The sequence below is a fragment of the Chelonoidis abingdonii genome, chromosome 25, assembly GCF_003597395.2.
Source record: "Chelonoidis abingdonii isolate Lonesome George chromosome 25, CheloAbing_2.0, whole genome shotgun sequence".
Taxonomy (NCBI): Eukaryota; Metazoa; Chordata; order Testudines; family Testudinidae; genus Chelonoidis; species Chelonoidis abingdonii.
In genome coordinates this window covers 6,052,537-6,078,813 of record NC_133793.1, presented here as the reverse complement: position 1 = coordinate 6,078,813, position 26,277 = coordinate 6,052,537, and the positions used below count along the sequence as shown (strand labels likewise).

Sequence of the window (26,277 nt, the reverse complement as noted above, 5' to 3'; positions counted from 1 at the left end):
TCTGCAAGGCCTGCTCCTGCCTCTCTAGCATCAGTGCCGCTCAGCGGAGTCACTCCCGATTTACACCAGCAAGAGGGACAGCGGAATCAGGCCCTCCCTTGCTGCAGAGGCATGAAAAGGTCTGAGATCCCCTGGCGAGATGCATCAGAGATGTGGGGGGAGGGTTCACCCAAGGAGAGAGTCAGAGGGCTGTTAATGTACAGTGGCACCGAACAACCTCGGGCAGGGCTCAAGGCCCCGTTGTGCTTGGAGCTGTATGGGCATGAGGCTTTCAGTGCTGATGCCCTTCCCTGCAATGAGAACCAGGAGTCCAAAACCCTTCGTCAGCTTTGCAAGCTCCACCTAGGGCAGGTTAGCTCCCAATCCTACAGTCCTCTCCACACACATACACCCCTGCTAGGGAAGGCTGTGGGTCCTGGGTGCACCAGGAAGCATGCATGGAAGTGTCTGCAGGAGGAGCACCTCAGTCTGCAAAGGAAGAGAGGAAGAGATGGTTAGGGTGGAGGTTTATCAACAAACAACGCCCGGCACAGAGAAGATCTGTGGGGTTCGCTGCCCTGTCCTGGAATTGAAAGTAAAAGGGCTCAACACATCTGAAATGGGGGGGAAAGGAATTCGTTTCTTCCCCTCATGATGGATTGTTCACCTGTGGGACTCTCTGCTGCTGGATGCTATTAAGTCAAAGAGCTGAAATTAATATTTAACGTTTTTACATCTCAGTTCAGGGAAATTTTATAGGCTGCTTCCCTAAATCGCCTCTGAGCTGTGTTGCTGGGCACCCTCACGTGGCTGCCACGTTCTGCCAGAGGTGAAGCAGTCCCTGTATCCCTCAGGGTACATCATCACTGCAAAGGGAAGTTGTGGTGGTAGCAGGGACAGGCATACCCATGTTAGCTTTAATCTCGCTAGCATGGATGTCTGTAGCAGTGTAGATGGGGTGGCACAGGCTAGTAACTGGAGTACAAGCCCACCAGAGACCCTAGGCACTGTCTAGATTAAAGCTGGCCCAGGTATGCCTACCTGTGCTGCAGTCATATGTTCGCTTTGCAACAGAGACCTACCCTCACATACCTCACAGGGATGTCGGAAGGCCTAACTAGCTCACATTTGTGTAGCATGTTGTGTTCCCCAAGTGCTGTGGAAGTGCAGGTGTTTCATCCCAGTGTCGGTATTTGTTATATGAATGGGGTAGCCCCTGGAGTCACACTCCCTAGAATAAAATAAACTCCATCCTCATGCTTCAGGGAATAAACTGATCCCCAGCCGGGCGTCAGGAAGGCATCCCCTGCCTGCTAACACACTCCACGCACTATATGAAGGTCTGTGCTGCCCTCTAACATAGCCCCATTGGCCACTGTTGGAGATGGGCTACCAGACTGATTAGGCCATCAGTCTATTGTGTCATAGCATCTCCTGCATTCTCCACCTTAGGTCTAGAGAGAAACCAGGCCAGGATGTTTGCAAGGGGCTCAGCTCCAGGACCCCTTCAACCTGCCTCCCTCTGCCCTCCCTGCAGGTTCATCAAGTCAGAGCGCTCCATCATCCTGCTGAATTTCTGTGTCTCCATCCTGGCTTCCAATGTGCTGATCCTGGTGGGCCAGTCCCATATGCTCAGTAAGGTGAGAATCTGGCCTAGGGCTTCCTGGGCTTCTGCCCAAGTACAGCTGCCAAGGGACGTTGCCCGGCTGGGCACCCAGTGGGGACACGCCACGTATGACGCAGTAGGGAGCGGCGGATTGACCGGGGAATGTCATCCAGTTTTACTGGGGCTGTCTGCATGGGGGTTGGGAGAGCAGGGGATGACTTTAGGTGAGGGAAGGTACCTGAGCCTGTAACCTGAGCCAGGCAAGTGGGGGGGTGAGTCCACGCCTTTGCCCAGGAAACTGGACAAAGGGAGATGGGGAGAAGAGGAGGGGGCAGAGCCTGCTGGAGGGGTTTTCGGTTTCAGTTTCGGGCTGGCTGGGAAGAGGCAGGGAACCCCAAGTCTGCAATCTAAGATCCTTGCGGACCTGACTGAGTGGTCCTGGTTGTACCTACAAGCCCTGCTTGGGACTGTGTTCCTGTCATCTAATAAACCTTCTGTTTTGCCGCCTGGCTGAGAGTCAGGGTGAATTGCAGGAAGTGGGGGGTGCAGGGCCCTGACTCCCCCAGACTCCGTGACACCGTGTTCCTTGAAGAGGTCAAGGAGAACGGGAGAGAGACAGGCACCAGATGGACATTTCCCTGGGACATTACAGCCAGAGAGCCGTAGGCAGAACAGCCTGGAATGGCAGGATATGGCCTTCAAATCAATGCATCCTGCTGTTTCGGCTGAACAGTTCCCTGTTCTGAATTGCTTTGCAGCGTTGCTGCGTGCTGTTAGAACAGCTGCTGTGCTCTGTCCCAGAGGTGGCTGCATTTCAGTGCTAACTGAAGTCTCTCCTGGACCAGTAGAGCTGGTGAAGTGCTCTGGGATCCTCTGGGCTCTAGTCACAGAGCTCTCTGTTGTCCTGTGGCCCAGAGGATACAGTAGCTTCCTTGGCCACCTCAGGTGACTCTGCATCAGTGAATTCATGGATATAAATATTGAGGAAAGGGCAGATGAGGCCCCAGCCCCAAATCCCTGCAGCATGAATGAGCCAACCCCCAACCCGTCCCCCATCCCCCAGCTCTGCTGGCTGCGCTAGCTGGGCAGTGCCTGCTGCATGGGTTGCCAGGTGTAGCGGCGTTCTGTGGGGCAGTGCCCTGCTGTGCTCCTGGGAACGACGGAAGCAAGCGACAGTGGAGTGGGGATGAGTTGCACTGTGGTGTGTGTGCTCGTGTGCGCCTCTGCTTAGGATTGTGATATTTGCTTGCCTCCAGCCCGTGGGAGCACAGTTAGCGCGAATCTGGGTGCTGCTTACAGGGACAGAGAGAGGGATAGAGGGACAAGGTGCAGCAGAGAAGTGAAAGGACCCATCCCCAGTCCCCATCGCTGGTTTGGGACTCAGAGGAACTGTTTTTTGTCCCCAGTTCTGCCATTGGGTTGCTATGGGACCTTGGCTGAATCACTGCCCTGCTTCATGCCTCAGTTTCCCCAAATGAGGATAATCCTTCCCTGCACAAGGAGTAAGAGGATAAATCCATGAGGGTCTCAGACACTGCCACGATGGGGGCCAGAGAGCAGCCCCTGGTCTCTACTCAAAGGGTAGACTGCGCTTCCTTGTGGCCAAATGCTCCGGTGTGTGTTTATGGCATCACCAGAGAGGTGGGCCACAGGGATTAGGAATGCACCATCCACTCCCCCATAAACACAACGCCCTTGCAGGCCTGGGATGTAGCTGCCACAGGACCCCTGTTCCACCCTAGATCTCACGCTAAAGACGACGCTTGTAGCCAGTCCTGTAAGAAACTAGCTAAAGGTTTATGAGCTCAGAAAAGGAAACCAGAGCGGCATTGACAAGTTTAAACAGACGCACAAATGAGTTACAATCTTAAGTTTCAAAAGGCAATAAAAGCTTCCATCATGAGCATGTTCTGCTCGTCTCTTACGGCTAGCCCAGTCCGAGCCGCTGGGGATCCCTTGCGTGTCCCTAGAAACGTCTGGGCCCCAGATTCCAAGTAGCACAGAGAGACCAAGTTCCTTTTGTCTGGGGGTTTTATCGCCCTCCTGCCATGTGCCCTGAGTTGCAAACTCAGCTGATGGGAGGAATCAGCTGGCGTGACTCATCTTCCCGGGCAGGAGAAGGAGAGCAGAGCAACAAAACTCTTTTGTTCTCTTGTGGAGGGTAGGCAGGGAAACGCCAGGTGCACCATCCCCCAGTGATCCATCTGGTATTGCTGGACCTCTGCTTTTGGGAAGATCAGCCTAATTAATGTCACACCAGTTAATGTCTCTCTCCTGTCTCGTGATTTACACAGTCTCACAAGCTCAGAATACAACCACTGAGATAATTACCTTATATAGCGTGGGATACGGATGTTATAAGTGAGGTTAATTCAGGCAGCGACTCACAAGCTTTCTTACAATCTAATATCTATTTGGGCCCTGCTAACACGCAGGTGAACCAGACGGCATCCGGCTCTGTAGCTGTCAGCATTCAACATGGGAACCTTGCCAGGAGCTGGCACCTCGTCTGCCAGCGGCACACCTCTTCCCAGAGATTGGCGTGCACGATGCATCCAAGCCATGAGAGCACTGGGCTGGGCTCCCCTCTGGCTTACACCACTCCTACCCATTGGGTTCAGTGGAGTTGTTCCTGATTTACACCATCTAATTCAGGGGGAATCCGGCCTATTATTAACAACGCCAGGGAGTGTGGGATGCCCGAGGGCTCTGCTAGGGCCAGATCCCGAGAGGTGCCAAGCACCCCAGACCTCTGTGTGGCACGCCTTTGTTGATTGCCATCTCTCTCTCCTTGCAGGGTGTGTGCACCATGACAGCCGCATTTCTGCATTTCTTCTTCCTCTCGTCCTTCTGCTGGGTGCTGACTGAGGCCTGGCAGTCTTACCTGGCCGTGATCGGCAGGATCCGCACACGCCTGGTCAGGAAGCGCTTCCTGTGCCTGGGATGGGGTAAGAGGCCTCGCTTGCCTCCCCCGTGAGCAGTGGGTCTGGCTTAAGGAATGGGCAGGGTCTAGTGGTCAGAACAGAGGGAGGCACCTTGCACGCGTGAGTTAATGGTGGTCACACTCAGACTCCACCTCTGGGCGAGCTAAGGATTATCACCTCCATTTCACAGGTGGGAAAACTGAGGCACAGAGGAGGAAAGTGACTTGCCTCAGTTGTGGAGCTGGGAATAGAAGCCAGGAGTCTCTGCCCTGACCCTCACCCCAGCCCCTGAGCCGTGTGATGAGCCCCGCTCTCATCAACCCAGAGGCGCCGTGGGTCGCTTCGCTGTTTCTCGTCTAGATGTGCTGCTCGGTGGCTCGGGCCTCCCTGCTGATGCATCAGTCACTGCATGCTCTGTCTCTGCTCTCCAGCTGCTGCCCTGGGTCTATAGACATGGCCCCTGCTGACCTGTGGGGATGCAGGGGCAGATCTTCCCCCGGGCTCCGCTCTCAGCAGCTCTTACTGTTCAGGGGGGCAGCCAGGCACTCTCCGTTGTTCGCCACGGGGGCGGGATGCTGCACTGGTGTCAGTGGGGAGGAAATGAAGGGAGGTTCCCCCCAGTGTCAGTGGGGCAGGTGGCTGCTGAGCCCCTCTGCAGATCCTGGCCATTGTCTCGTCTCCCCCACCAGGTTTGCCAGCCCTGGTGGTTGCAGTCTCTGTCGGCTTCACTCGGACCAAAGGCTACGGAACAGCCAGCTAGTGAGTGTTGGAATGAAGCCCGGCTGGGGGTGCACGGCGGGCTGGGGCCCCAGGGGCTCCCCTGCACACCAGACTTGGCTGGGGGCTGCGGGGCGAGGAGCCAGGCTCCCTGGTAGGAGATGGGCCATGGTCAGTGTGGGGAGACAGGGAGGGGATTCCATCTCCCCTAATGGCACCGTGTTCCCTCTGCAGCTGCTGGCTCTCCCTGGAAGGCGGGTTGCTCTATGCCTTCGTCGGCCCTGCTGCCGTCATCGTGCTGGTAGGTGTTTGCCCTTTGGGAGCACGTCTTTGGCTGAAGAAAAGGGCCAACCCCTGTCTGTTGCCGTCTCTCCCTCGGGCCCTGGTGCCCCCCGGCCCCAGAGAACCCCTCCCCCTCGCACCCCACAACCCTGTTTCTCCTCTCCTGACCCCAGCCCATTCCTAGCCCAGAGCCTGCTGCTGCAATCTCCCCACAATCTCTCTGAACTCCCCACAAAGCCCGGTCCCTCCTTGCCCCCGGGGTGGGGGCGGAGCAGGAAGGGAGGGCGCTGCCCAGCACTGGGTCCCCTGTGTGGGGTCACCACCCCATCCCTCACCCGGGCTCTGTCTCTCTCTCTCTCCCTCCCAACTCAGGTGAACATGCTCATTGGGATCATTGTCTTCAACAAGCTCATGTCTCGGGACGGCATTTCAGATAAGTCCAAAAAGCAGCGGGCCGGGTAAGTGCCCCCTGGGGCTGCCCCCATGTGGGGCGGGCGAGCGGGAGGGCACATGCAGGCAGGTAATACCCTCTGCCCCTTGGTGGCCCAGGTGCAGTCCGGAGGAGCTGGGGCAGTGCCAGGCAGTCCATATCTCATTGGCTCAAGGAGGCTGGAGGCTCAGGGTGTTAAGAGCCCCCCCATCTCAGCTTGGCTGTGTCAATGCACCCCCCACTGCACCTGGGCGCTGCTCCAGCTATTCACAAGTGAAGTGAAGTCTGCCCAGTCCTCAGCGAGCTCCCAGGTCACATAGCTAAGAGGGGAGTGGTGGTGGAGTATGGATTTCCCGGGGGTGCCCCTCACCCCCAGCTCCAGCAACACAGCATCCCTACCCTGCAGATGAGCCGTCCCCCCATCTAGAGAGACATCCCCCACCAGATGAGACACACCCCAGCCACGCCCAGCAGGCTTAGCTGGAGGTCTGGGGAAACAGAATGGGGGGTTGGTGCTGAGCTGATTTCTGCAGCAAGGGGGCAGCTTGTGCCCCATTCCCTGTTACCCAGAAGTGCCCACGGCCCCTGCCCAGGCCCTGCACCCGTTACCAGCGGGGTAGCCAGGCTCCCGAACTTCTCCTCCATGCCCAGTGCTGGGATTGTCATTGTCACAGAGCTGCGCTCAGACTGGGGAGGAGCATGCCTGTCATACAGGGAAGGAGGGGATCCTAGTGCAGAGCCCTATTGCAGAGCCCCCCAGACAAGGGGCCGAGCCTCCAGCTTCCAGCGAGAGCTGCAGGACCCCATGCTAGTCACTAACCACCCAGTGTGCCGGCTTGCAACTAACAATCTCTCTCTCTCTCTCTCTCTCTCTGTTTTTCTCATTTGCTTGGTTTATGTGTCCGTCCGTCCCCTCCCGCCTGTCTTATGCCTTGTGCCCTTGCTTCCCACCCCTCCCCACACCCTGGCCGGTACGTGGCTCTCCCATGGGGGGTGGGGCGCTCAGCTGGAAGCAGCCCGCCTGCGGCCGCCTGCTCCTAAAATGCACCAAATGCGGTGTGGTGTCCAGCACGGCCCTGACCTCTGCCACTGCCAGCAGCGCCATGTTAGTCTCTCAGCCTGCGCCCTTGGTGCTCACTCGCGCTGTCGTGTGTGGCTGTGGTGCCCGGGACTTGAGAGTGCAGCATTCTCCTGCCGGCCGGGACACGGGGGGCGGGAGGGAGGGGGCATTGTCTGATGGGCGCTCAGCCTTTCATCTCCCTACCCGGGGCTGGAGAATGCCGTGTGCTCAGAGCTGTTCCGGGTCCTGCGTCTGCTGCGCTCGCCGGCTCAGCTCTGTGTCTGGGGCTGTATCTTGCAGTGGCGGGCGTGAGGCCGTGTGTGTGAGACCCGTCACTCCTGCCCGTTCACTGCCGCTCATCAAATAACTCATTGCCTGGGGCAGGTCCCTCGTATGGGAATGGGGGAACACTGGTTCTGCAGCCATTAGCAGCCAGCTCCCCAGACTGGGTTGCTTTGTGTTCTGTATGTTGGGACTTTGCAGGGTGGGATCCCAGGCCCAGGGGAGGGCACAGATTGTGGGACAAGAGGGATCAGTGAGGGGGAAGAGGGGACGAGGAGATGAGCAGGGGCAGGGAGCCAGGACCAGTTGGGGGCAAGTGGAAGAGGGCAGCCAGTCTGGGAAATTAGCAAAGAGCTAAAAAGCTGTGGGGGGGACTGATACTCTGCACATCCCTGTCCTTGCTGCAGGGAACCTGTACCCCAGATGGTGGCAGGACATAGGGTTCAAGGGGGGCTAGGCAAGTTCCTTTTCCATGGCTCAGCGGGGCTGGCAGTGCCTTACAGAGCCGTTCCCCCCTCCACTGCTGCTTTGAATCCTGCCCATGGCAGCAGACAGTCAGTTTCTGGGGATTGGTGGGTCATAGTCCAGAGGCTGAGTGGTTCCTGCCACCAGAATCCCCAGGGTGATGTGTCCTTGGCAAGCACAGCAGAGAGGTGGCTGCGGGCAAGTCCCATGGGGGCCTGGCTGCCCTCTGAGGGAGGGCAGCAGGTGGGGAACCCAGTGAAGCTGAGTCCAGGCTGGCTCTGCTGGGATGCAGGCTGGTTCCAGCCACCCCAGCGGGAGGGGACCCTCGCTCTCCGTAACTGGAGGTGGAACCCAGCAGCTGATGAGAATGTTCCCAGCCAGGCCCCGGGGCAGAGCTGCTGGTGCCACTACCCCTAACGCTGGTGATGATGGTGCTGACAGAGACGCTGACGGGAGAGGCACAGCCACACTGTTGGGAAAATCCCCCAAAAGCACAATTTTAAAAATCCATTTTTTAAAGACCAAAATCCTTGTGCTTGGGCAGAGAATGCAGGAATTGGCGGGGACAGGGGGAGTTCAGGCTCTCAAACCTACATTGCATCCACATGTGCCCCCATACACTTCCCATAGCCCCCTGCGTTCCCCCATGCACCATGCACCCCATAGCCCCCCACACACTCCCCCTCATACACGTTCTAACTCGTGCGTCACCCTCTCACATTGGGCTCCTCTCTGTACTCACTGATCCAAAATCCTCATACTGCTTGTGGGATCCCCGGCCAGCCCCAGTGCAGCCCTGCCAGCCCTTCAGGAGAGGCCTAGAGTGAACCCCTGGAGACTCCCCGTGCGGGGGGTGGGGGGTGCTCTGCGACCGTCAGTCTGCGTGCATGGCTGGGGTGCAGGAGAACTTCTAGCTGGCTATCTCCATGTCGGAGGCTGCTCTCATGGTTAATCTGTCTCCGCTCTGTCATCTCGTTCCCCCGCATCCTCCCCCAGAATCCTTTTTCATTATTCTGCTGCTATTCACGGCGAGAGAGAGAGGCACGTGCACCCACTCTGTGCCGGCCCCTGGCTTATCTTGCATCGCTCTGCTAACGGCATCTGGCATCAGTGTTCCGCCTGAACATTGTCTCAGGAATTCAGAGCTCAGTGGAAGAAAGGCCAATAGTCAGCTGTGTTATACCAATATAATAAAAACCAGCAGGATCTTATTAAGAGGGATAAGGCAAAGATGCCCCATTTATTGTAAATATAGAAAAGATAGAAGCAAACAACGTTGTTTTATTACTTATTCCTATCACTACGTATTCCTTATATACACACATTATATATATATATATATATTCATTCACACAATCATTCATTCAGGTTCTGTGTAGGTGTTATAGTTACCAGCTTAGAAGTTGCTCATGCCAAGTTACTGGCCAGGTATCTTGGTCATGAGGATGGAGCTGAGTGTGTGTCAGATGCACCTGATGCTCCTGGAGGCTGGCAGCAGAACCAGGGACTCTATAAAGTCCTCAGTTTTTAGAGTCCATTTTTATAGGAATTAATTCCTATGTTAGTCTATGGGAACCGTTTCATCCTGCTGTTGTTGGCTCAATTAGCAGATGGCACATTCCTGGTGGCTCCACGCTGTCTAAAGTGGCACATTCCTTCCAGTTGTTTGGGGTGGATCCCAGTTTACCCTCCAGGGGTTGTCTGGTGGTCCACTTGACACATTCTTCGGCTGATGGATCCTTTCCAGGCTGGCACCTCCCTAACCATTCACGTACATCAAACATTCATCAACATACATTCCATATCTTAACCATATTTTAATTTACTGTCTCCACCACTTTTGGGGTGTGTGTTAATTCCTATGAGATTCCGGTCCTGTAATCGCAGAGGGTGGGTGTCTGTTTGTTTACATTGTATCAATTACAGCTTAAGGCTAGCATAGTGTTTACTTCAAGAACAAAGTCAATTAACTTGTTTGTAAGTTTTACATAGTAATAGAGTATCTGTCACAGGACAGATACAATCAGTGTTTTCTGCAGACAGGAGCTTACAAGTTTTAACATAAGAACTTAAAAGATTTTTGTTCTTGGTGAACCTGGGCCGGGGTCACTGTCACTTGGGGGAATCACTGTTAGTACCTTCTTTAATATCCCTACACCCGAAATGGGGAGGGAGGCTCTCCTGCTGGTTTCCCCAGCGGGCCTGATTCTCTCGCATGCTGGTGCAAATCAGGAGTGACTCCACTCAAACCAGTAGCCACACCAGTGTAAATGCAGTGGGTCTCATCCAGCCCTGCCCTGCACTTTACCCATGGTTTTGCATCGGCGCAAACAGCATTTTTGCGCCCATTTTGCACTGGTATAAATGATGACTCAGCTCATTGACGTGCGCCAAGCACTTCCTTGCACATCTAGCCCAAAGTGCGGACTGTTGGCAATTGGAGCCCAGCACGTTCGAGATCAGACCCGGCCCTCAGGTTTCATTCTCCTCCTGCTAGCTCAGCTTCCCCCTAGAGCTGGCGGAGAAGGACCTTTTAGCTGTAATCCAAGCCCAGGATCTGAGTGCCTTGGGCCGTATGTAGCCCTGGAGCTAGCCGAGACCCAGATCATGGCAAGGCAGGCCAGGCGCTCCATCCACAACTCTGCAACTTCTCTTCCTTAAATCTCCGGGAGGCTTTGCCTTCTGCCTGTCACTTAATGAGCTTTCAGCTGCTGAACGGAGCAGCAAGAGGAGAGGCTCGAATGAGAAGATAGTTAAATCTAATGAGCCGAGTGCATGAGCCTTTCTCCCTGCCTCCCTGTCCTCTGCATGCAGAGCCTGGCTCACTTCTGCAGGAGTTTGCATGCTTCATCCACACAAGCTGGGGCGTAGGCTAGGCAAAGCTACAAGCTCCCTCAGTTGATGCAGGTCTTTCTCACCCCAGGAGGTGACGTGCTCTTAGGCCCAGATTTTTAAAGATGTTTAAGCATTGCTGCACTCAGCATTGCAACACCTAACTGGTGTAGGAGTCTCAGGCTCCTTTTCAGAAGGGATTTATGCACTGAGGAGCCAAAATCCCTTTGACGGTCAATAGGATTTAGACCTAAATACCTTTAAAACACTGGCCTTAATGCAGTTTGGGAATGTAGTGCTGAACAGCTCAGGGGAGTGGGATTCAGAGCCTGGATCAAATCCAGGTCAGTCTGAGAACGGTGGTGATGTCCTACCTGAAACGAGTTTGCTGGGTCTCTCTTCTGTGCCTCCATCACGCAGTCTGGCAGCCTTGGCAGAGAGGCCAGGAACTGGCTGGGCTGTGCCTGAAGAGGCGGTGCTGGGGGGCTGTGTATGCGAGCGGGAGATTTGTCAGGCAACAGGCGAGATCTCTCAGCTCTCACCAGCAGTACCGCAGTGAGGGCAGGCGAAAAGCACCTGCCTTGTTTTCCTAGCCCTGTGGACACTGGCTCAGCACCCCAAAGCGCTGGCAACTGGGCTCCCACAGCTCCCTTGGACAAGCGAGCGTTCCTTTTAAACAGCAGCCTCCCCTGTGATTGGCTCTGGGGCTTGTCTGTCTCACCCTCATCCCTCCCTCTCCCCGCCCAGGGCGTCGCTGTGGAGCTCCTGCGTTGTCCTGCCCCTGCTGGCGCTCACCTGGATGTCGGCCGTGCTCGCCATGACCGACCGGCGCTCCATCCTCTTCCAGGTCCTCTTCGCCGTCTTCAACTCGGTGCAGGGCTTCGTCATCATCACCGTACACTGCTTCCTACGCCGAGAGGTGGGGCCCCACGCGCCTGCCCTGCCCTGCCCTGCCTTGCCCCCAGAGCTCACGCGCACAGCCCTGATCCGTGCTGCTGGTCTGATCCGAGGGCTGAGGTTCCATCTGCCCTTCTCTTCCTCCAGATGCCTGTGGCTCAGCCTGCCCCCGGATTTGTATACGCCAGGGGCTGCGCACTAGTTACCACTCTTTCTGCAGAGAAAGGGGTCTCAGTGGGTCTGCCCTCACACACTTGGTGGAACAAGTAGCCCTGCGCTCTTTGCACACCCCGTTGCCAGGGATTGAGGGTTTTCACACCCGCTTCACTGCCTGTGCAAAACAGTGGGCGGGAATGCAGGGGCGGGACGGGGTCCCGCTGTGGAAAGGAGGCCCATTGCATGTACAGCACGACGTGCTGTTGTGGAGATGGTAGGCAAAGCGAATGCACCTTGTAATCAAAGCCTACGGTCCTGGCTGGAGGCGGCTAGCACAGACCAGCCCAAATTGCAGCTTTAAGCTCCAAATGGAACACTAAATCTTAATGGAGTCGCCCAGCCCTGGAGGGTGGGAGGGGATGGAGTTCTGTCCATCACCCGTATGGAGAGAACCACGTCCCTCCGAGCCCATCCCTCTGCATTCCGGAGCTCCCTTGGGTGCTCGTTTATCTTAGCGTGATGCACTGCGAATGGCAGCTCTATAAACACAGAGCGCGCGTATGCAAGGTCCATCGTTACGAGCTTCTGGCCAATCCTGTCGCAAACCAGGGAGCGCCCGATGGCTCCATCCTTGCAACCGCCTGGGAAAGTTAGCAACAGCAGCCTCGCATTGGAATGCCAAGCAGGGCAGCCGGAGCGGAGGGTCAGGAGGACGAGCCGAGGGACGTAGGATTTATAGAGTCTAGTAAAGAGGAGCCTCTGGAGAGACGGGGCCAGTCTATAAATATCTCGGAGGTAACAGCTCACACGGCGTCAGGCGCTGGTCAGAGCGTTACAGATGGGCACAGAGCTAGGGAGGGAGAGATTGTGGCCGGTTGCTGGCTGAAGGTTCCCATCAGGGCGGGGGCCCAGCGGCTGGCACTGCCAAGGTGCCAGGAGGTCATAGGAAAGATGCTCGTGGCAGTGCCAGGGCAGAGGTCCCACAGGATGCAAGAGAGTGAGAGGGGCCTGGGAGGGCTTGGCAGTGGCCTGGGGTGAAGTTCCCTCTGCATAGAGGGGCTAAGGGGGCCCTACCCTCATGCTGGCTCCTCTGCAGGGGTTGGGGCTCAAGTGTCCACGCCCCTGGATCCCCAGCTGGCGCTGTGCTGTCAGCTCCAGCCCAGGGTCCAAGGCCTCAAAGAGCAGATGGAGACTGACCTGCCCTCGCCCCCAGTTACTGCCCAGCACCAGGCTAGGGGATCAGATGGGCAGATCGGGGCGGGGCGTGAGGATTGGTGGGGTGGATCCCGGCAGGGCGCAGGGATTGGATGGGGGCAGGATGGATCTGGGCGGGGTATGAGGATTGGAAGGGGGTAGGCTGGATCCCAGCAGGGCGTGAGGCTTGGCCGGGCAGATCCAGATGGATTACAGACCCCAGTAATCATTTGTGAGAGGCAGGGCAGCAGGGGCCCCCCCTTGCTGCCAACCCCCAGGACAGTAACCGCAGCCTCTGCCTCGCCCAGGTGCAGGACGTCGTGAAGTGCCAGATCGGGGTGTGCAAGAGCAACGAGAACGAGAACTCGCCCGACTCCTGCAAAAACGGACAGGTGCAGATCATGGTGAGTGAGCATCAGCCAGGTGGCACCGGGCGAGCAGGCGGCACCGGGCGAGCAGATGGCCTGGGATGGGGCGGCACGAGGCGAGTTGGCAGCACGGGGCCGAGGCTGGGGCAGCACAGGGTGGGCAGGCAGCACTGGGCCTGGGCTGGGGCAGCGTGGGGCAAGCAGGTGGCACGGGTCCCGGTCAGGGGCAGCATGTGGCAAGCAGGCAGCACGGGGCAAGCAGGCAGCACGGGGCCCAGGCTGGGGCAGCATGGGACGAGCAGGTGGCACAGGGCCCGGACTGGGGCAGCATGGGGCGAGCTGGCTGCCTGGGGCCCGGGCTGGGGTGGCACGGGGCGAGCAGGCGGCACGGGACGAACGGGCATCATGGGGCCCGGGCTGGGGCAGCACGGGGCGAGCGGGTGGCCTGAGGCCCGGGCTGGGGCGGTAGCTCAGACTGGCCACCCAAGCTTGTTCTCAGCGGGTCGGGAGGGCTCTGACTTGGTGGCTAGCCCGTGCCACTGCCAGGCCCGTGACATCCACACTGCAAGCGTGCGTCTGTCAGCTCACACTGGGAATCGCCCCTCCCAGCTGCAGTGTAGCCAGACCCCCTGGGCCCCAGCTGTGTGGCCCCTTTAACCCTGCTTGCCCCCTGTGATACATTCATCCCTGCGGGTCTCCCTTTCTCCCCCGCCCCGTCTCTCTCCCCCTCTTTCTCTGTTCTTATAGACAGACTTTGAAAAGGACGTTGACCTGGCGTGTCAGACAGGTGAGGCCTGGTCCCGCTCCCCTGGGAGGGGGGTTGGGAGGGAGGCCAGGAGGGCAGTGCTGTGTCCCCTCTCCCACCCCTCCAAGCCAGGAATCGCCACAGATCCAAGCCATCCCTTTAACAGAAGGGGTGGGGCTTAGCATCAAGTGGGAGAAGCTAAGTGAGGAAGCACCAGCGGGGCGCTGTGGGGGTGGGTACCCCCCCATATGGGGCTAACAGCCTGGTTTTCACGCCACTTAGGGCAGAGCTTGTCCACTTCCCAGCCTGACCCCATCCCAGAGTCCCTGGAGGTTGGGAGACACCTGCACATTGACTGCCTACCTCTGACTCATGTCTCCTCTTCTCCCCTCCCGGCCAGTCCTCTTCAAGGAGGTGAACGTGTGCAACCCCGCCACCATCACAGGAACCTTGTCGCGCATCTCCCTGGACGGTGACGAGGATCCCAAGCTCCACCCTGGCTCCGAGGGAAGCCTGGGCTTCTCGAGCCTCCCGGGGAACATCCCACCCACTAGCATCCTGGTGCAGGTGCCCACGCTGACACACAAGGGCCTGAATGAACTCAGTGACCCGCCCACCAAGAAGGACATCAACCTGGACAGCCGGGGACCCGTCTACCTGTGCACGGACAGCAACCTGCAGCAGGCCGACTACGGCTGGATGCGGGCGCCGGAGCCGGCGCTAGAGAGCGATTACATGGTGCTGCCCCGCCGGACTGTGAGCCTCAAGCCCTTCGGCAGGGAGGAAGGCAGGCTCAACATCAAGGTGGATGAGGTGCCACACGTGGGCAGGGGGTGCCGTGGGGCCGAGGAGGAGGCCTACCCCGGCTTTGTCTCGGTGGACCACATCAATGTGAACTTGAACCAGCCCTACGGGACAGTGAAGCACCCGTACGGCCTTCAGTTCAAGCAGCACCCCACGGTCCGGCAGATCCTGGCCTCAGAGCTCACGGAGCGCAGCCGAACCATGCCACGCACGGTGCCGGGCTCCGCCATGAAAGTGGGGTCGCTCGAGGTGAGCCCAGAGCCCGCTGCCCTGGGTAGCTGAGGGGGAGCGGGGAGGGCCAGGGACTGCACGAAAGTGTGCACGTGTAGCGGGGTGTGTGCATGCAAGGGGCTGCACAAGAGTGTGTGTTTGAGAAAGTGCATGCGAGTACGTGTGTATGTGCAAGAGAAGGTGTAGGTGTGCAAGTGCACAAGCGATAACTGCATGTGCAAGACAGCAAAGAGTATGTGAGAGAGACAGTGAGTGTTGGTGAGCACGTGACTGACCGCATGCACGAGCGTGTGAGAGGCCACCTGCAAAGGTGTGTGTGAGAGTGAGCGAGTGCACAGCAGGGTGTGCGAAGCTGCATCTCGGGGGCTGATAGTGCTGTGACGGGCAGGGGGCCCTCGTTCTTTCACTGGGATTCGTTTGTACCCAGGACTGTTCCGCCCAGCGCACATCCCTGTGGTGACCTGGCTTCAAGCACTTCCTTGCCAGCTCTGGGGTGTGTCTTACCCCTGGGGAGGAGCCCGGATGCAGCGCTTGTCTCTTGCTGCATTTACTTTCCCTTTAGCTCACTACTTTTCCCCAACGTACGTCTGAACAGGAGAAGGAGCCAGTGTGTTCCCTGGCTAAGCCCCCGTCCCATGGCTGGTGTCCCCCTTCGAACAAAGGCCCACTCTGGGAATAGTGTGTGTTAATTAACTGCTGGCTGCAAAGCACCAGGGGGCGCTTGCACATCCCTTTTCTGTGTGACACGTCAAAATGATGGCGGCTGTTTGCTATTGGGAGTGGGGTCTGCGGGAGTTGGGGCTCCTGGCTTCTAGTCCTGGCTCCGCCACTAATTTTTCTGTGCTAGCCACTTCACTGCACGGTTTACCCAGCTGCAAAGTGGGGATAATGCTCCTGGCCTGGCTGGGGAGGCTCAGTTAATACCTGGCTGGTGCTTTCACCTCCACCGAGGAGAGGCACCAGCACGGTGTGAGTACCGGGTTAGTATCGCTTTCAACTTCTTGGTGACAGAGTGACTGATGCCAAAGAGAGACAGAAGCCGTGCGGCTAGAGGACATTTCCCTGCTGGATTCTCTCTTAAAGCAGGTCCAATGTGGGGCCTGCCCAGGTCCCTAGCGTCTCTCCCAGCTAGTAACCAGGAAGCACAAAGCCCCAAGTGATCCTCACCCCAGCACGGGGCACGTGCTTTGGGCACCAGGCTGGGTCGTCCCGGCTCTGCTGCAGACTGGGGGTGTGACCTGGGGCCAGTCACTCAATCCCCAGCCCTAAAATGAGGTAGTAGCTGTTACCCACATACCCACATCAGAGTGGGCTTGGGAGGCTAACTGCATTCAAAGATGGTTAGGTGCTATAGTAACGGTTGCCATAGCGGTGGTACCCACCCCCTAACACTTTGGGCAGCCCAGGCATCAGCTAGCCTATCGGGGCTGTGGCTAATTAACATATGCAGATAAGGGCAGGAGAGGAGCCTAGACAGCACAGTGTGGAGGGGCCATCGCGCAGAGGGAGCAGCTATGGGAAATCCAGCCAAAAAGGGGAGCTTGGCTGCCCTCCGCTCCTGGGATCGAGTTTTTGCAGGCTGGGGTGTCTCCTGCTGAAGTCAGTGAGAATAGCGCCCACTTTGGTCAGGTCTAATTTGGCGTCCTTCTCCCAGCCCCTCACCCCAGCGCTGCGGCGTGTGCTCTTCCCCCTCTTCGCTGGATAAACCAATAAAGATCTTTCTTTTTTCCCCCTCCCCCTTTTTGGTTTTCTTTGGCCGGCGCGTATATTTCACCCCCAGAGGAAGCGGTTACGATACTCAGATCTGGATTTTGAGGTAAGCACCACTGAGACCCGCCCCACTTCTGCGGTTGGTGCAGCGGTTCCTGGTGCCTTGGCACCGGTGCAGTGACGGAGCTCCCTTCTGGGCTCCGGGGGACTCGCAGTACCGTAAGCGCCGCCCAGCCCGAAGCAGAGAGGGATTGAGGGTGGCTGGTGCTTGGCCTCTGCAGAGAGATGGGGGCTGGGGAGGAGCCCTGCAAGGAGCTTGTCTGGGTTTGAGGAATAAAATCTCCTCTATTTATTTCTCTCCTGCAACCGCATCCCTGGCCCTATTTAAGCAGAGCTGAGCTCCGAGGAGTTTTATACCAGGGAATAAAGAGCGCTCACAGTTGATTAAAATGCCGGAGGGCTGCTGGGAATATTTTTGCCAGGTTCATGGCGGGAGCGGATGCTCCCAATCAGGCAGTGTCATTTCAGCTGGTGGGAAGGGGGAACCGCCGAGTTATTTAAGCCCCTAAATTTTGCCCTGCTGCACGTGATTGTTTCAATCTGCTGGGCGGGTGACGGAGGAAGTCCTGAAGGGGGGCTGGAGTCCTTCCCACCACTCTGTTACCAAGAAATGTCAGACACAAACCAATGATAGCTACTGTTTCTTGTGAGTCCTACAGAAATCCAGTGTGTGAGCTCCCCCTGCTGTAGCAAGTAACAACCATTATTCCCATAGCCCAGGAGCAGGCCACGGGGGGCGGGAGATGATGCTGTGTGTCCGTGAAGCGGCACTGACTAGAAGTATGTACGTTTCCCCCCCACCCCAATCCCTTTGCAGAAAGTCATGCACACGAGGAAGCGCCACTCCGAACTCTACCATGAGCTGAACCAGAAATTCCACACGATGGATCGGTACCGGGCACCTGCTACCAATGCTGCCAGGGTAAGGCTGTCAGTGTTGGGCAGGGCTGAGCTGTTCCTACGTCCCTGCACAGCAGCGGGCGGGATGGGCACAGGGCTGCGTTACCGACCGAGGCAGCTGCCGCTCGCTGTCCTTTGCGGAAGCCCTTGGCTGTTGCTCCCCGGCTGGTGTTTGCTGTCTCGCATGGACGGCACCGTGATCAGCCGGACCTTGATGGCGCACAGTTAGCTGTGCTGCACAGCGCCTCCTGCTGGGGGAAGCCTTGGCGCTGTCATGGAACTAGTGCATTTAAAACACCCCCACTGCATTTATTGTGGAGGCTAGGGCACCTGTGAGCCCGCTCTGCATCCACTGCACATACCGCAGCGCCTCCTGCTGGCCGGAGTCGCTTCACCGCAGCCAGCGCTGTCAGGCCGGTCCCTTCTGGGAAGGCTGGGACTGCAGAGGCTGGGGGGTCTCTCTGGGGCGCCTCACCCTGTTCCCTTCATCTCCCCCTGCTGCGAGGGACCCTTCGCGATGGGCTTAGGCAGATGGTCAAATCGAGAGGTCAGTATTGTTGTGCTTCACAGCCCTGCCCGCCCCCCCCGCAAGCCGAGGGACTGCCTGGGGGCCCACACCACCCATAAGGCACCTGGATGGGTGACAACCAGTAGCTGGTGCCAAAGGGCTGAGCCGGGGGAAGCGGGGGCCTATACCTTAGTGTCTGACGCTGCCTTTCCTGTCCGTCCCCCCAGAGAGAGAAGCGGTGGAGCGTCTCTTCCGGCGGCGGGGAGAAGAGCACATCCAGCGTAAGTGCCTGGACACCCCTAGCCGCGGGAGGAGGGTTTCCTGGGGCGGGCGGGCTAGTGCGGAGCTGCTGCCCCTCAGGAGCCCTGTGCCCCCCATGGAGTCGTCACGTCTGCTCGCAGGGATCCTGGCATGTCGGCATCTCCACCCCATCCTCATCCTCGCGCTGTCCCTTGCAGGATGAAGGCCTCCCGCCCGCGTGACCCTGTAGTTCATGCAAAGCCTCCCAGCTTCTCTGTCCATCCTCCTTTCCCTCTACCCCGTCTCCACCCCCTCCCAAGTGTCCTGTCCTCCCCTCCCCTCACACGCTGCCCCTGCAGCCTCCTGGCTCTTGTCCAGGGGCCCCTCCCCAGGCTCCATCTTCATCTCGTGCTAATATGCCTCAGGCTCAGAGATACATGTTGTCCCATGGTTTGCTCCCAGCCCCCCCCCCCACCCTCGGGCACGTGCCCCGTCCTGCCCGCCCACCCTCAGGCATGTGCTCCATCCATCCTGCGCACTTGGCCTCAGACACGCGCCCCGCCCACCTTCAGGCACACGCCCTGTCCTACATGTCCGCCCTCAGGCATGTGCCCTGTCCATCCTGCCCGCCACCCTCAGGTACACGCCCTGTCCTGGCCGCCCACCCTCAGGCACTCACCCCATCCTGCCTGGCCGCCTTCAGGCACACGCCTCGTCCTGCCTGCTCACCCTCAGGCACACGCCTCGTCCTGCCCGCTCACCCTCAGGCATGCGCCCTGTCCTGCCCAGCCGTCCTCAGGCACACGCCCCATCCTGCCGGCTCCCCCTCGGACATGTGCCCCGTCCATCCTGCCTGCTCACCCTCAGGCACATCCTGCCCACCCACTCTTGGCCATGTGCCTTGTCCTGCCCGCCCAGCCTCAGGCATGCACCCCATCCATCATGCCTGTCCACTTGCCCTTGCATGCCCTGTCTTGCGCAGCCACCCTCAGGCATGCACCCCGTCCTGCCCAGCCACCCTTGGTTACACTCCCTGTCCTGCCCACCCTCTGGCTGCGCGCCTCAGCTTCCTGTCCATCCTCTGGCTGTTCTGTGTGTCCCGAACACCCAACCGCCCCCTGGCCATGCCCAGGCCTTCCACCCACTCGCCCTCTGGCCATGCACACCGGCTGCCTGTCCGCCTGCCCTCTGGCTACGCCCAGGCCTTCCACCCACCCACCCTCTGGCCATGCACCCCAGCTGCCTGCCCTTCTCTCCAGGTGGCTTCCAAAGCATCTGCTCTCTAGCCCTGAGCCTGCTAGCTGGTCTCTGCGCAGGGAACAGGAACGCTGAGGGGAGCGGGGGACTTTCCAGCCTCCTCTTGCCCAGCCCTGGGTCCCCTGCCTCTTACGTGTCCCCTCGAAGCTGCGCAAAATGGGTGCAAAACATCCTGCTGGCAGCATTTCACTCCCTCTCTGCCCAAGGCCGTGCTGCCTCTCAGGGCTCCCTGTGGCCGTAGTGCGGTGCACTCTTACGGCAACCCTGCACGGGGCCTGTGCTAGTGCAGAGCCCTTACGCCAGCCGTTCTGTGCCCTGCCCTGGATGGCTCTCTGGGCTCCCTCCCAGCCTAAGGCCCCTTTACACTGCCAGGCTGGCACAGGGGGCCTGCCCCCGAGTTCTTTGTTGCAGGTACTGCAGGCTGAGAAGCCGCACTCTTAGTAATAATGACTGTAGCACAGTAAGTCCCAGGGAGACAGCCTGCCCCAGCCCCGCAGCCATCACAGCCTGCGGAGAGCAGGCCAAGGGTGGGAGAACGGAGCTCCCTTTCTCCCCAGGCCGAGTGGGAGCGGAGCCCAAGCGGGACCGCTGCTTTGGCTCCGGTACATCCCTGACGGGTCTCTTTCCTCCGCCCTGCACAGGAAGTGACCAGTCCTGAGGAGCAGCAGCAGCAGAAGAGCTGGAACACCTTCAAGGCCATGACGCTCAGCTCCCTGCCCCCCAAGCGGCGGGAGAAGCTGGAGCTGCACTGTGCCAGCTGGGAGCCCCCGTGCATGAACCTGGACGTGTCAGAGGGGGATTTCCAGACGGAGGTGTGAGCTGGGGGGAGCTGGGCCCGGCCCAGCCCGGGCAGCCCCACGCTGCAGAAGGGAAAAGCAAACAAAAGGACAATCGGATTTTGTTTCCCTTTTGTGGGGGGGTTTGTTTTCCTTGTTCGGCCATCGGACTCTGCTCCCCCTGCCAGGGGGGCCAGTGCCCTCCCTGGCGCACCCCCTCCTTTCGCCTTTTGTTGTGGGCTTTCTTTTCTTCTCTTCCCTTCCGACGTCGTCACCACCGGGACGCACGCACCCCTGGAGCCACCCCCACACGCCCGCGGATGTAGGGTCACGCACCCCTGGACATGTGCACGCCAGCCAGCCTCCCGCCAGCCCCGCTCTCGGCGTGTGTGCGGCGTGTCCTGTCATGGGGGCTGGCTTGGAACTCTTTTGTACCTGGGCATCTCTTCACACAGTGCACCGTGTGCACCTGGGAACGACGCCCACGCCCATCGCCGCACCCCACCTCCTGCCTGCCGCAGGGGGGCACCTGCCCTGCCGCTCACTGCCCCCAGCACTGTTCTTCCTCTTCACACCTCTGCCCACCCTGCTCCCTCCAGGCGGGAGGGGGCCCTCCCCATCCCCTAGACTCCGGAGCCCACCTTGGGAGGGGCCCCTCCCCCCCTCCCCACTTTCTATCTCATGGGGCAGGCGCTGTCTTTGTTGAAAATAAAAGTTCACTCTCTGTGGATCTCTGCTGCTGGGGGGCACTGGCCTCCTTTGCTCAGTGTGGGGCATCATCTGCTGTGCTGGGGGGAGGGGGCAGGCGCCTGCACCAGTTTGTTGGGCACTGCGCGGGGTGGAGCAGGTGCTGCTGGTGAGGCTGTTTTCCCTCCTGCAACACGCCAGCTTCATGCAGTGCCGGGGCAGATGGGGGGAAGCAGAGCCCCGGTTCCCCGCTCAGGGAGCCCCTGCCCGTCCAGGTGGAGGGTGGCCTGCTGCATGGGTGGAGGGTGACCTGCACGTGCTCCCGCCTGCAATCCAGCTGCAGGCGCTTCATGGGGCACGTGGCCTGCTGCTGCCCTGCCACCGTTTGCTTCCACAGGCTGCTCTGCATCCACCCCCCTTAAAGGCCCAAGGGCTGGCGTGGGAAGGGGAGATGCCCCCTGGGGCTCGCGTGAGAGGGCGGCACTGCTTTCTACAGCCCTAGCCTGGCAGGAAACAGCTCATGGCACGTGTCCCCTTGCAGCCCGCACCCATTTCCAGCTGCCTCTGCTGGGGTCAATCCCAGGCTGTCCAGCAGCAGGCAGGCCCAGGCGCATCCAGCTCCACCCACGGCTGCTGAGGGTCGGCGCAGGGATCGTGCTGGACACCCCCTGCCTGCCTGCGGAGCCCAACAGCATCTTGCCAAAGGGGAGAGTGAGGGAACTCCCAGCTTCTTGGGGCATGGAGCTGAGACTGGGGAGGTTGTGGCTGAGGCATACGGGGGACAGAGGGATGTTGTCAGCCCCCACCCAGGGGTGCTGCCCCCCTGATAGTGCCCCACTTGAGCCCGATTGTGGGGACAGCACCAGTGAGCAGCCAGGCATTCCACCAATGCTCTCAGTGGGCACTTTGCTTCCTTCGGAGATATAGGCCATGTCCCTAGGATAGCCATGAGTGGGCAGGGCCTCCCGGGAAAGACGGCTCTCCCGGCAGGGTGGCACGTCCGGTGCCATGCTGGGGCAGTGGGTCTGGTACCGACCTGGGGGAAGGAGCCTCCTGCTGAATCATCCATCACACCTGCGCCACTATGCCAGCTAGCACTACACGAGGGCATTGGGGTCAGCACTGACTGAGGGGAGAGCCCCCCCAACAGCACTCCAGCACTGCACTGGGGCATTGGGGTCAGTCCTGACCGTCTAGGCTGATGTCTCAGGATTCTCAGTGGTGGTGCTGCACCTCCCCTTCCCCACTCCCTCCATCCCTCTGGCAGCGCCGTCGTGTGTTTGAGTGGAGGAAAACCGGCCCAGTGGTTAGGGCTCTGCTTCAAGTCCCTATGCTGCCCCACATGTCCTGTGTGACCTTGGGCAAATCATGTCCCTGCTACATGCCTCGGTTTCCCCATCTGTACAGTGGGGATAACAGCATTGCCCTGGCTCCCAGGGGCGCGGTGAGGGTAAATGTGAGAGGCTCAGAGCATGAAGGCTATATAAGCACCTCAGACAGACAGATGCCTAAGTAATCAGCTCAAGTCAATGATATTCTATTGTCCTGACAAACTTTACAGGCCTAATACTAGAATGACGGGCATGCTACGACTACCTAGGCTGGACAGACAGACGCTCAGCAGTGGCACAGGGCAGAATAAGGGGGGGAAATGGGAAACCCACTCCCCAAATGGAGATGAGAGCTCTTTTTATATAGAGACCCCCAAATAACCAGAGACCCTTCAATAACACCCCCCAGCGACACATCCACAAGGGAGACACCCCATTCCCAGCAGTATTGATATCCTGCTGCCCCTTTAAAGAGTGTAGTCCTGATTCTGATCTTGTTGACGCTGGTGTAAATCAGAACTAACTGCCTCGAAGCCAGCTGGGTCACACGAGAGGCGACGCAGGCCTCGGTGGGCAAGCGCTCTATGCAGCTGGGAAGCCAGGGCCTAATTTTTCCAGCCATGCCGGCCTCCCATTGCCTTCCTATGACATTGCAGCTGGTCAATACCCCAGTCTCGGCCCCACCTGTGTCTTTTAAACATGGTGGGTAGCCGTCCCCGTCTCTTCTAGCCGATAGGATCAAAGAATCTGCCTGTTTTAGTTTTCTATTGGATGGCCTGCTCCAAGCTCCACCCTAATAGGCGGAGCTTTTGCTAAGCAGCCTGGATAAAAGGATAGCGGTAGAGGTGCCCTCTCTTCCTACTAGTCCTGCCTGTCTGTGCTGATGAGCAAATGGTCTCTTGAAAGTGCCTTGACCCCCGAACTGGGCGAAATGCAGATGGTCCAGCAGAGCAGACAGCTCTGGGTGGAAGCTGCAGGTAAGCGAGAGGCTGGGCTAGGACAGCAGGTGAAATGTCCCGGTGATGTGTTACAAGGAGAGTAACTCCTGCAGTGGCGTGAGGCTTGAGGGCTGCAGGCTTTGTAGCTTCTGTTGCCTGAGCTGGTTGAACGTGCCTGGGCTCCTTGCACCCCTCTGTTCCTCAAATGAGCGCTCTGGGTACCACTGTCCTGGCTCCCTCTATTACAGGGGCTCCCTGCAGCTCCCTCAGTCCCCCCCCCCCCGTTGTCCTTTCCCCCATGTCTACCTCTTCATGGGTTCTGTGTGCTGTGCCCCCATTCATGGGTCCTGCATGGCTGGGGCTTTGCTGCACCCCTATGCCTTGCTAGCCTCACACCTGTGTCCCCAAATCCCCCCCACACGAGAGGTTCTATGTGCCTCCCCTCCATAGCGCCCCTTCCTCTGTGATACCAGGGGCTCTGTGCACCTCCCTCCCCCTGCCAGAGGTTTTGAGTCCCCTCCATTCCCCCTTCCCCTGCCATAGTAGAGTCCCCTTTTGCCACTCCACCCCCCTCCCATTTTTCCCTGGGAAATAAGTCATTCAGGGTGTCCACTCTTGAGAGCCTGAGCAGGGCTATTGTTATGCTGGGCGGCATTCGTGACTCTTTAAATTGTTGCAGAGGCGCATGAAGCACCGGCTGTGCTAATCTGATGGCAGGGGACCCTATGGGCCCCCCATGGTTTTCTCATTGCCCCCCCCCCCCCGAATCAACACCGTTTAGCTCATCAGTGCCCAGAGCTGCCCCTGGAATTTAGGAATTGGTCACATGCAGGGCTCCAAAGGGGTCACATGCTAGACACACCAAGAAACGCCATCGAGTACAAGGTCTAGGTGCCAGGAGCCCCTCTGAGGGCTACTCCCTGGTCTGATGTCAAAGTCTTCTGCGCCCTCAGGCAAGTCACTTCCCCCTGCCTCGGTTTCCCCATCGGCAAAAAGTGAGCAATGCCTCCCCGGCTTGTGGAGGGGGCTGGGTGTGTCTGTGGAGAACCGACCAGCCAAGCTTGTCACAGATGGAAGGTTCTAGAAGAGCGCTGTGCTGCTGTCGATCTGATGGGAAATGGAGTGTTCATAACAAGCCATTTGTTGTTCCCATCTTGCCTTAACGTGGGTGGGAGCGAGCTGCAGTGTACGCGTGACCTGCTGGAAGGGTGTGACAGAAACATGGCTCTGGCTGAGGGGTTGGACCCTCCCTTCCATCAACCTCCCCCGTCCCCTGCACCTCCTACGGCGTGTTCTTTACACCATTCCCTGAGGGCAGCTGGAGCGTTTGGGATTGCAGTACCTCCACCCCAGAGAAACCCCTCGGTGCTATCTGAGGAGGGAGCTGGGAGCCAGGACCCCTGGGTTCTCTATGACCTCCTGGGTGACCCTGGCCAAGTCACTTCACCGGTCTGTGCCTCAGTTTCCCCATCATTAGTTGTAAGGTTGGTGCTTAAATAACCTTCCATTGTCTCTAATGATTTATAGCCAAGGATCTCAATGCACCTGCCACAACTTAATTAGCATCATTTCTTCCCCTCTCTGAATCCCCCATCCCAAACTTTTCCCTCGATTCCTAGCTCCCTGGCACAACAGCCATCACCAGCGAAATGAAGGCTCCCAAGGGGGCCAGCCTGGTGTCTCCACTCTGCTGTCCCATGAATCAGATCGTCCCGGGAGCTCAAGGGTTAACCTAGCTGCAGATGACAGTACGAACGCCTCTTTGGTGCTCGCCCTTCGGGATCCATCTAGGCCAAAGCCCCTCAGCCTGTTTCCCTCTGGCTGGCTGGATCAGGAGGCAGCCGACGCCTGCAGCCCTGCTAAGCCATCACTCGTGGGCCTGGCTGGCAAACTGCAGGTCTTCCATCTGTCCGCAGGGGCTGCCTCCCGATAAGATGGTGTTTGGGTCCAGGGCCTCCTTACAAACGCTGTCCCTGCCCCCTGGCATGATGAATTGCAGGTGCTCCTCGCAGCAACATGCCACCAGCTGCTTGCTGTAAGGCTCTCTTTGCACATGGGGAAACTGAGGCACAGAGGGCTGGTTTGGTGGCCCAACCAAACTGCATGGCAAGTCAACTGCAAAACTGGTGAGAACTCACGATGCAGGACTCTTCAGTTGAGCTGGAGGAGATTCCCCCTCAGCTGCTAGCTATAATAAGGCTTTATCCTCCCATATAGGGTTCTGTCATGCCCATGTTGCGAGGTGACCCCCTGAAAGTACTGGCTGGTGCATGAAGTTACTTTCCAGGTGCAAGGGGGAAGGGGCCCTGGTTGCCAGGCATGATGTGAACTGGTGGCCTGTTAAAGCCATGGGGTCCTTTCTGGTATCAGTGCAGGGTCCCCAGCTCTTTCCATGTGCTGCCCATGCAGGCTCGGTGCAGCAGGGAAGGGTACAGAGAGGGCATTGCATGCCACAGACCCATATCTCAGGGGCCCGAACTGTCACACTCCAGCTGGCCAGCCCCACAGAGCTGAGCCCGAGCCGCATGTATCTCTCTCCCCAGCAACCTCTGCAGGTGCAGGGGGTGCGGGTGGATCACCCTAGACCTGGATGTGGCTAGAGACGAGCTGATGGCAGCCCTGCCTACAGCCAGCCCAAGTGAACGCTAGCTCCTGAGCCCACCTCTTGGGGACTCTGGCTGCTCACTGACTTCACCCCGGCTTCCCTTCTCTTCCCAGCATCCATGGGTCCCATAGGTACAAAGGCTGCCTGGCTGTGCTGGGGAGGTGATCTGCCACCAGCCAGGGACTCTTGAAAGGTGGCTGGTGGGGCGGGGCTAGGATCTTGGTCATGGTGCAGGAGTGGATGATGTTTCCAAGGGTGTCTGTGCAGGGGGAGGGTGGGGGATTCTTTCGTGA

The 26,277-nt window shown here is 58.6% G+C and overlaps 1 protein-coding gene across 6 annotated transcripts in view; it reads left to right on the top strand.

The window, feature by feature from the left end:
* Positions 1–20,942, top strand: part of ADGRB2 (adhesion G protein-coupled receptor B2) — a 168,825-nt gene extending 147,883 nt beyond the window's left edge. For 4 of the 6 annotated variants that reach the window (XM_075060782.1, XM_032802675.2, XM_032802674.2 and 1 more), the window contains 14 exons: positions 1,517–1,619; positions 4,383–4,533; positions 5,199–5,268; positions 5,461–5,527; positions 5,881–5,966; positions 6,945–7,043; positions 11,325–11,496; positions 13,133–13,228; positions 13,940–13,979; positions 14,338–14,990; positions 16,753–16,788; positions 17,560–17,664; positions 18,378–18,431; positions 20,289–20,942. In XM_075060782.1, the coding sequence (XP_074916883.1) occupies positions 1,517–1,619; positions 4,383–4,533; positions 5,199–5,268; positions 5,461–5,527; positions 5,881–5,966; positions 6,945–7,043; positions 11,325–11,496; positions 13,133–13,228; positions 13,940–13,979; positions 14,338–14,990; positions 16,753–16,788; positions 17,560–17,664; positions 18,378–18,431; positions 20,289–20,465 (1,909 nt within the window). In that variant the 3' untranslated portion in view covers positions 20,466–20,942. The remainder of the gene's footprint in view (positions 1–1,516; positions 1,620–4,382; positions 4,534–5,198; positions 5,269–5,460; positions 5,528–5,880; positions 5,967–6,944; positions 7,044–11,324; positions 11,497–13,132; positions 13,229–13,939; positions 13,980–14,337; positions 14,991–16,752; positions 16,789–17,559; positions 17,665–18,377; positions 18,432–20,288) is intronic. The other 2 variants (XM_032802673.2, XM_032802672.2) reach the window with 2 other exon arrangements.
* The last annotated feature ends 5,335 nt before the right edge of the window (positions 20,943–26,277 follow it).